The sequence below is a fragment of the Fundulus heteroclitus genome, chromosome 8, assembly GCF_011125445.2.
Source record: "Fundulus heteroclitus isolate FHET01 chromosome 8, MU-UCD_Fhet_4.1, whole genome shotgun sequence".
Lineage (NCBI taxonomy): Eukaryota > Metazoa > Chordata > Actinopteri > Cyprinodontiformes > Fundulidae > Fundulus > Fundulus heteroclitus.
This window is the reverse complement of record NC_046368.1, coordinates 19,278,197-19,288,703: the sequence shown is the minus strand read 5'-3', so window position 1 is coordinate 19,288,703 and position 10,507 is coordinate 19,278,197. Positions and strand designations below refer to the sequence as shown.

The following is a 10,507-nucleotide window of genomic DNA, read 5'->3' as shown; positions in this document are numbered from 1 at the left end:
GTCTGAAGAACGAGGTACAACATTCCCAAGAGGTGCCGATAAAAAGGCTACCCATAACAGGACCATTCAAGACAGAGTTTTATCCATCCATCGCCTGCACCTGCTCATCCGTGCAGGGTCAGAGGGGGGCTCCACGCCGTGGATAGGTTGCCAGTCCATCACCAGGCAACACAGAGACACATGTACACTCTGTGGACACTGAGAGGCCCATTAACCTAGCAGTCGTATTTTTGATTTGGAAAAAGCCAGAGTACCTGGAGAGAACGCAAGTGATGCATGCACAGGGAGGAACATGCTAAATCTATGCAGAAAAACCCCATGCTGAGATTCAAACCATGGATCTTCTCGCTGCAAGGCAATGATGCTCCCAATTGTGTCACTTCACAGCCCGACGGAGTTTCAGAACCCCCCAAATAACCTCAAAATCCGTCTCAGGCAGTTACATCACCATGAAAAAAGTATTTGCCTCCTCTCAGATGTCGTCTGTTTCTTTTTTTTTTTAATCACCAATGTTTCATACCATAAGAATGTTAATATAAGTTAAAGATGACCAGGTCTTTGATATTAACAGATAACAATCTGGTTATCTGAAGCACTAGATTAGCACTGACGGTCAGCGCTAATGGCGGGCTTTGTATCTTTGTCGTGCCAGATTACAGAGTTTGTTTGAGCTAAAGTTCATGAACTGATGGACAATTTGATAACTGCACATGTCAGAGCGGTTCTATTCTGAATAAAGTCAGGTTCATATACACGCGCATTATGATCAGATTAATTTATTGTGTGCAAATATAAATGGCACAATCCGATTATTTGATCCGAATACATTCTAAAGTGATTGTGAAATTTTGCGCATGTAAACATAGCTAGTGTTACTGACCCGGCCAAAGACCCATCAGTCTGGTCTGTGAACAGCCTCTCATCATATGCTTTTTGATTCTTCCCTAATCCTTTCAAGATCCTGAAAGTTTTCTTTTCCGTCAAAGCCTTTCTTGCAACACTAATATTCCCAACACGGTATTGCAGCTTGCAGGTCGCTCCCTGTTCAGAGCCAACAGGACCGAAGCAGCTGAGCAACACGCCGGTTACACGTCGAATCCCTAGCTCCTTGCACCCCATACACTCCAGTTTAAAAAGTGCTTTTTCTCAGAGTCTGTTTTATCTTGTTTTGTTGCCAGTTTTCCTACAGAGTATAAGCTGCCTAATAATTATTCTTTTGTTAATAAAAAGGTGTTGATCTCCTTTGGTTCCACTTATACAACTACATTCCACCTGATATGTTAAAATCCAACAAGCATTCAAGTTTATAAATGGGACAATAAACATAGAGGATATGATACAGTCACGTCACTTAAGCTGATGCTTTGTTGACGACGTGTAAAGATGTTTAAAAGGGAACAGTTATCTGAGGTAAATCTTGACATCAAAAATCGTAATCAGATAGGAGCAGCACTATTTCAATATAATTAGAAATAAAAAGAGGACATGCAATATATATATATATATATATATATATAGATTTATATATATAGATTTTATATATATATATATATATATATATATATATATATATATATATATATATATATATATATATATATATATATATATGGTGGTACTGGGTAAATGTGAGCACCATGTCCAAATTGTGTTATCCAAAAATATAAAGTTGTGTGCAAATTCTTGAATTTAAAGGTTTTTAAGAAACATTAAACGAGACATTGAAGAAATATTTAATTTCCAAAGTACACATTTTCGTGGTGTGGTATCAATTATATTTTTAAGTACAACACAGGAGAACGGCAGCACTTTTTCAACATGGCTGTTGTTAAAAATTTGCTTCAGAATTTGGTTGCGTGAAAAAGAGGAAACAGAGGACCGGCTTGCTTGCCGCAGCCGTCGTTGTTAGGCCCCCCACATAAATTACTCTCATCCTGTGCGGTGACGTCCTCGGCTCTGATCTTTCTGTTTTTCAAGAAACTAAATCCTGTTGACTCCTGATGCAGAAAATCCATCAGGTCCATGCAACAGTTTACAAAGCTGTTTTCCATCTCTCCTTAAGGAGATAGATTTCATGCTTCTCTGTGCTTCATGATGTGGCCTTTTTGTTATTTAAGCACCTTGTGGGCTGAAGAGATGCAGTCGGCAGTGAAATGGCCTTTGGTTGGATGGTGGTTTTGCTGTTGGTGAGCGACAGCGTTGTACCAGGAAACTCGCAAAACTACACTGTGTCACAAAGATGTATGAAGGATATCAACACGTTCCTTTGGGACTTAAACCAGGACAAGCCAAAGGAATATGCTGCTCTCAGTAAGTGCTGACGCCTTCCAGTAAGTGCACTTACATTTTTGGCATATTTAGACACTGTAGAACCGTTAAGAGCTTATTTTAACAACAGAATCAAGAGTTTGGTAGAAACTAAGCTGGTGCATGTTCTGATCCAGTTCTTCCCCAACCAGCACCTGTAATGTAAAATGTACTAGTAAAGTAATAGTTAATGGAAAATGGGAAAAAAATCCCTTAATTCTTCCCAACATTTGGAAGCAGCCATTATTGGTATAATCACATGGATTGGTGAAATTCTTACATTTAAATAAATGTTTGTGTGCAAAATATATGATGAAACTTGACTTCAAAGTTAGTTTGTTAACATTTTGCAGTAATTTCCTTGCTGTTTTATACATAGCTCCACTTCTTTCATTCCTTTTTACGATGTCCATGCAATGCATTGCATGATATTACCTAATATAAACAGACTAGAATGATAAAATACTTTGGACTGCACAGTCACTCCCAAAAATGTCTCAATCATTTTAAGACCCTTTAAGCTTAATGTGACATTTGATGTGACTTATGTATATCCTTTACAGGTCCCATAAAACTAATTTAATTGGAGGAGGGAAAAAAATCTAAAAAGAACTCCAGTAACCTGGTTGCTTAAAAAGGTCATGTATTTCTGCAACTAAGTTCACTAAGTGGATCACATTAACCAGATTAATCACACCTAGACTGATGCTTTCAAGCCTTTGTGTCTGTTAATCATGATGATTTCCGATTAAAGCTAATCAAAACATGACATTTAGGATTAGAGTATTACATCAGTCAAATAAGGATTTAACACAGAAATGTAGGCTTGGTGATAAGTATGTTTAATATCTGCTTAAAGGTTGTTTTCACAAAAGAAAAAAAACTTTTAATCTGATAAACGAGGATCATCGGAACGCATATTAAAATTTATGAAATGGTATCCAATGGAATGACAGATCCTTTTGAGCCAAATCTTTACCTATTTATATATTATCAGTCAAAACTTTGGACACATGTTTGTCATTCAATGTTATTTCTTATTTTATGACTTTATACATTATAAATACATAGCGAAGATATCAAAATTGTGAAGCAAAAGTATATAGAATTATGTAGCAAACACAAATTTTGGAAATAACTCAAAACATCTTTTATTTTTTAGATTCTTCCGAATTGCCCCTCTTTGCTTTGATTACTGCTTTGCCCACTCTAGGCATGCGCTTCATGAGGTAGTCATATTGCCAACTATCTTGAAATGTTACCTAAAAGGATTTCTCATTCATTTATGGAAAAAATAAGGAGGGAATCTAAAAATTGTACCTAACTGTGACTTGCTAAAGGTAAAGAAAAGGCTTTAGATTGTGTTTTTCAGCTGTTTTGAGACTGCACATCATTGGCTGTTTCCCTTCTTTTTTTTTTAAAGTGTATGATTCCTTTGGAAAGATGGGCAGCAATGTTAAAGAAGGTAATGTGAACCAGCCTGGTTCTCTGCAGCAGTGTCGCTCTGCCATCGGCCCCGGCTTCTCAGCGCAGTACTGCCAGGTGTTCCTGAAGCAGGTGAATAGCATAAATTACCTTCATGATGGAAGAATATCAAGTTAGAGAAGAATCTCTACTTTCTCCTGCTTCTGCAGGGAGCCATCCAGTATTTTGTGGGAGTTTGTGTTCCCGACTCCTGCAGCAAAGAAGACGTGAAACGACTGGTGCTGTGTGGTGAGTGGCTCTTAAAAACAGATTGTGTTTCTCTTGTTTTTGGTTATTTTCATGTTTTTGTCTCCCGTGTGCCCTATTCTTCCCAACAGACAGACTTCAGTTTAACCAGAGGTCCCTCCTTAGTCCATTACCTCCCATTCTGACCAATCAGTCTTCTCAGGAGATGATCATGACTCACTGTTTGGCCGACGCAGTCGCTACTGATGCATCAGACATTGCCTGCATGTCAGCATATAAGTCACCCTTGATATTTTGACCCTATAAACTGCATGTATATCTTTTTAATGCCAATAGTTGATATATAAACTTGGTTCCCTTTCCACTTCAGGTGTGTGTGTTGTGTAATGTTAGCCATTCCTCTTGCGGCTACCCTTTACACAGCCTTTAGAAGGTCAGAGCAGAGCAACACCGTCGGTCCCACAACAGAGTTTTCCCAGTTGAACTTTTACGGCACCCTGAACAGCAATGGCTTGTCCGGCAATGAAAAAAATGGCGGAACACTGGAGGAAAATGGTGAAAATCATTTTTATCTCACCTGTTTCTATTTAGACAAAGCCTGTACTAAGTTGTTTCTTTTTGCAGGCACGGCCAGCCCTGCTGGACAGTGTTTATCTCGAAGCTGTCTTTCCAGCTACTTTCGAGGGTTCTCCTTGCAAACAACATGTAAGGGGGTCTTCAGCACCTCCACCTCTGTCCAGTGTGAAAACTACGCCTCTCTGAATGGCATACGGGTTCTCAGTTTGTTGTGGATCATATCCGGCCACTCTGCACAGTTCCCAGTAATTACCAACCTGGGTATGGAAGAAAACAGGCAGTTAACTAACTATTAATTACCTCAAAATAATTTATCTACATTGCCGTGTCTCTGTTGCAGATAACTACAAATCATGGAGGAAAGCGGTTGAAAGTAGCCCGATATATGTGCTCACCATCAGCGGGCCTGTTTTTCTGGCTGTTGATACCTTCTTATTGCTAGGGTGAGACTACTGAAACATTGATGGACTTGTTGTGGTGCAAGAAATGGTTTCTAGCATTCTAAACTTCACATTTGTGCCGTTTCAGGGGTTTGCTCAGTGCCACGTCTTTGCTGAGCTCCATCGACAAGGCAGAAGACAATCGGATTCTCGGTTTGGTTGCAAACTATCTCCTCAAGAGAATTAAAAGGCACGATCTCATGACAGGATGACTAAATTACAGTGCCTTGCTAAATATTTCATACATCTTAGACATTTTTGTTTATTTAGTCTTTAAGGTTTTATTTGAGAGACCAACACAAAGTACAACATTAATCTGAGATGGAAGGAAAATGGAACATGGATGTTTTTTTTTTTTGGTTTTTTTTACGATTAGAAATCTGCAGAAAATGAGTTGCTTGCTAAATTTAAACTTCAGATCTTTTTGCATATGTCTCTACCAGCTTTACAAATCTAGCAACTACAAATTTTGGTGAATCTTTTTTGCCAAACACCTCAAGCTCTGTCAGGCAATGTGAACAGCATTTCTTTTGGGCCACAGATCCTCAGTGGGACTTGTTGGACATCTGGACATTGATTGTGTTGGTCTAACACACGGATAGCTTTGCTTTACACCAATACCCTGTAGCTCTGCCTGTACGCTTAGGCTCCTTGGTTGTGCTCCAAGGTGCTAAACCTCCAGCCCGATCTCAAGTCTTTTGTGTGTGTGTTGGTCTATCACTTAAAATGCAAATAAATACATTAGAGGGGTCTAGTTAAGTGTTTTGATCATAAAAGCAAACACAAAAACCACACTATCATCTTATACACCAAGCATTCGTCCTGTTAGTGTTTACTTGTCCTTTTTGAACCTGAGAAGAACTTTACACAGGGTGCGATCAGCAGGCATAAACATTATTGATGCAACTGATGCAACCACAATAAGAGTCAGTAGACCGCCCTGCAACGCCTCACAGTAGTGGCAGCACGGCGTGTTCGAAGACCAACGTCACCTACAGGATTAGGATTACTTACTCTTTCTTTTCGCACCTCCACTGGGTATTGCTGACTCGCTCAGCTCCATCACAGGCATATAGACGTAGACACCTCATTGAGCGCTAACTCGCACTTTGACGTTGACGCCATATTGGAAGTGGCACAGGGGGCGATTTGGAGAAGATGCCTCATTCATGTGCTGTGGAATTGTACCAACCCATTCACAGTGCAAACCAAACCTACTGGCATTATCTTTTATATACTTGTGATTATATTTATTCATTATAACAACATTATAACGTGTGTATACATATCTATGGGCTCCATTGCCTTAACCTTGCCCGCAAACTAAATTCTCACGGTAGTTGTGCGTTCACAAATACACCAGAGAACCCATCTTGTCCCGCTCCCCCCTCAATGGTTCGGGACTAAACCAAAAATCTGTTTGGGCCAATCACATGGCAGCATTATGGTTTAAGGCGGGACATTCACCTGTGACAAAAGCTGGAGCAGCCGAGCCCACAGCGGAACTAAAATAAACATGGCAGCGCAGGAGCTGCTGCTATCACATCTGTTTTGTCAGAATCCATCATTTGTTCTTTGAAAGAACAGTGAGAAGACCCTTGACCAGCATAGGGCTTGTTACAGACTCTATGAGAACATGAAGTTTTTTTCTCGCAGTCGGGGTGAAAAGAACACAAAAAAGGTTTTTTTGGCTCTGCCTATACATATTGCACGAGACGCTCAGTTTCCGAAGTCCATCCGAAGTCTGTCAGCTACTGGCATAGAAATTTGTTAAGCCATAGTACGTGACTATGCCCTTCTGAAGTCTGTTGCAACAAAAGGTCCACAAAATATTAACATTTTTAAGGGTAAAAGGCATACATCCGTGATATGTGTTTGCACAGTTCTTCTAAGATTAGAACAGGTGCTACTGAGAACTAAAAGGTTACATTTCTCTCCTGGTCTTCCTGATCCAGAATTCAGCCTCTGCATCTGTTTACAATGTGCCTCACTATCAGCCTCATCTCTTTGGTCCGGTGGGGACCCTACTGGTTCCCATTTGTAGAAACGTTGATGGATTGTAAAGCGTACTGGTGGGCCAACTTACTGCTGATTAGCAACCTCCTACCAGTCCACGAGATTGTGAGTTTCAGCAGCTCTTCATGTCTCTTCATGTGCCATTTCAGCTCATATCTAGCTATTACTTCTCATTTCCTCTCCATATATCTCCACAGTGTATTCCCTGGACTTGGTACTTGTCTCTTGACTTCCAGTGTTATGCCACTACCCCTCTGTTGGTCTACATTTACAGACTGTATGTCCCGTAGCTTTAACCATCATCTCAAACACCATATAAACTAGAGGATTAAGCTTCTCCTTTCTGTTTCTGCCGTTGCAGTAAAAGAAGTGTGTTTGCCGTCGTGGTAGGAGGTCTTTTGGTGATTACTACTGTGGCCAGTGCTGCTATTACTGCACATCTGCACCTTCCAGTCTTTCAGCCATCTAAAATGTAAGCCTCCACCATGATGATCCTGTCTAAATAGATAGAGCTTCAGTACATGACAGAAAATGTACCTCTGCTTTTAAAATCCACGTCTTTACCTTGAAGAGTTTGTCTCTGCAGAACATCAGACAACTATGTTTTGTATTATTATATGAAACCCTACACGAGATATGGACCCTTTCTCATAGGCATCCTAACAGGAATATACCTGGCAACAAAGAAACATCAACTGTTAAAGGAAAAGGTGAGATGATTTGATTGTCCATCTTTGGCATAATATTCATTAGCGTAACTATAGGCTTTGAAGTGGCCTAGTCAAAGCCTAGACCAAAATACAGTTGGGACACTATAGCATGACCTTAACTAGGCCGTTTATCATGAAAAGCTGTACGCCACTGACTTAAAACAATTTTGCAAAGGATTGTGGGCCATAAATCTTCCAGGTGATGTGAAAGTCTCGCTGTCTGCTGTCCTAGATGGCTCATAGCGGTTGATGCAGTCAAGTTTGACACAGACAATTTATTTATTTGAACATGAACATGATATAAATATAAAAATAAAATAGTGCACAGTAACAAGAAGTGCATAAGAAAGAAGAGAAAATACAGATTTTTGTTTCAGTTAACATATCATGCTCAAAATGGGGTAGGAAGAAGTGAGAACTAACAATAGTTAGAACAATAGCTAATTACTAATTACTTCTTCATATCGGGTTGGATTGTTTTAGTCTGCTTTTTTTCCCTTAATAAAACAAGATATCGTTTAAAAACAAGGTTTCTCCATGTGACCTTTATCTGAAGAAGGCTGGATTCTCCATTTTTGCAGAACGATATTTAACTCCTTGCACTAGTGCACTTTAGTGCTCTCCTGTTAGTTGGCCAACGGAAAACTGAATCTTTGAAACGTCGTGCAGTTTCCACGGCCATTTCTTTTCAGAAACACGTGTTACTATAATTACAATCAATATGCCTTTTACCTGAAACGTGCCCTCACATTTCTGTGCTTGTTTTTTTTAATCAGTGGCAAGCAGCACTTGGTTGGTTCTGCTGTCTCTCCATGATGGTTTTGCTCATCGGACTGGCCTACCTGCTGAAAGAAACTCCAGCCCACCCATCTGTGGCCCATGCTCTGTATCAGGGGCTGCACAGACCCGTGTGGGCCCTGACTGTGAGTTGGATCATACTGGCCTGTGAAGAGGGCTATGGAGGTTAGAGCAAATCCAATTATATCTCCAATGTGGCGGTACACTGGGATTTAAACAAGCGTGTGTATTTGATTCGTCTTTGTTCTTTGGTGACATTCGCTAAGAATCGCATCACACATATTAGATTCAGTTTGTTTCTCAACTGTTGGTGTTGAAATATGGGGAAATAAAACTGCAGTTTCTCTGTCTGTGTTTTTTTTTTTTTTTTTGTCACTAGGTTTTATCAAGACATTCTTGTCCTTTGGTTTCTGGGTTCCTCTTTCCAACATCAGCTTCGCCTGCTATCTGACACACCCCATCTTCATCATCCTCTACAATGGCTTGCAAGAAACGCCAATCCACTACACAGACATGAACTTTGTGAGGATTTGATCTCAGTCATTTATTAACGGAGCAACATTCTTGTCCGTTTTTCTTCCCGCCTTTTCACCACTGGGTGTCTGTCCTCTTCAGATGTACCTGTTCCTCGGCCATCTGGTGCTGACTCTGGTGGTCAGCTGTGCTCTCACAGTGCTGGTTGAGAAGCCCTACCGCTTCCTGAAGCACAGAAGCGTCTAGAAAAAAGTGTCACGTGTAATACAGCACTCATCACGTATCTATTGCCATTGATTTGTAAAAAACATTTAATAAATTCATGTTTTCTTGCAGTTACACTACCTCTCACTGAAAATAATGTGGCAGTTCTCTGTCAGTAAGCTTTGAAGATTTTCCCTTACCATCCTCTTCACGATGCTTGGTGACAAGATAGAATAGGCTCCTTCTTGAAGTTTAAAGCTTTTAATCATTGCCCTGAAAGTAGATATGGGTAATTTTAGGTTTGCAAATGTTTTCTTGTTGTTATTTCCTTACTTACTCATGAAGGTCTAAATGTGTCTGCCTTGTTTATAAGGCATGGTCTTCTGTTTTTCCTATTTTGAAGAGTGGATAAGAGAAGTGGGCGTCCCATTATATTTATACACCAGGCAAACAAGAAAATCATGAATTTATTGTTCCTTTACACTGTAATCAACATAAACTGTACATTGAAAATGGTTCAGTTGCATTCATGTCAGCTAATTTCAGAAGTTCTGGTAATTCTGATGCTGGGTCTTTTCAATATATTTTCCTAACTTTCTTTATTTGGATTTTTATTATGAATTTGAATACCGAGAGATTCAAGTAAAACCTGAAGAAAATTACACTTTACAAATGTTCTGTAAAACTACATTCAAAAATTACTTTTCTGGTGAGCAATGGATTAGGACATTCTCATAGTTGGGGCAATCCCACATAAAATTTCTGAAATTGTGCATTAGACACTGAACACTGGAACATTATTAGTCAGCATGAAGAAGGTTTGCCATGTTTGAAGTTTTTGGCCCCATACACAACAAGCATCTCATTGAAGAGATTTCAACCAAAGGATGTAACACTAATCATAGGTAGGTGGTGTTATGATATATTTTTCTGGGATGAACCCGGACACAGCACGCACACACAGAGTCAGTTCTTATGAGTGAGTTTTTATTGAATAGTGTGGAAGATGGATGATGAGACCAGAGTCTTACAACGGACGGAGGTGAAGGGTGTAGAAGCTGGCTGGCAGGAGGAGTGTGGAGAGACTGACCGGGAGGAACTCTGGAGCCGAACACTGGAGAGCAGGACCTCTGAGCAGAGCCGTGGAGCGCAGAGCATCAGAGCCGAGCAGAGCATCAGAGCCGAGCAGTGGCGAGCAGAACGTCAGAGCCGAGCAGAGGCGAGCAGAGCATCAGAGCCGAGCAGTGGCGAGCAGAGCATCAGAGCCGAGCAGAGGCGAGCAGAACGTCGGAGCCGAGCAGTGGCGAGCAG

General features: G+C 40.4%; 1 protein-coding gene across 1 annotated transcript; it reads left to right on the top strand.

The window, feature by feature from the left end:
- The first annotated feature begins 335 nt into the window (after positions 1-335).
- oacyl (O-acyltransferase like) lies at positions 336-9,331 on the top strand. Its single transcript, XM_036140714.1, has 16 exons — positions 336-355; positions 2,135-2,310; positions 3,731-3,864; positions 3,942-4,020; positions 4,110-4,245; positions 4,349-4,533; positions 4,603-4,815; positions 4,895-4,997; positions 5,083-5,184; positions 6,950-7,115; positions 7,208-7,287; positions 7,372-7,482; positions 7,597-7,720; positions 8,497-8,683; positions 8,898-9,040; positions 9,134-9,331. The coding sequence occupies exons 1-16, from the start codon at positions 336-338 to the stop codon at positions 9,236-9,238; spliced, it is 2,064 nt and encodes a 687-aa protein (XP_035996607.1). The 3' UTR covers positions 9,239-9,331.
- Positions 9,332-10,507: the final 1,176 nt, after the last annotated feature.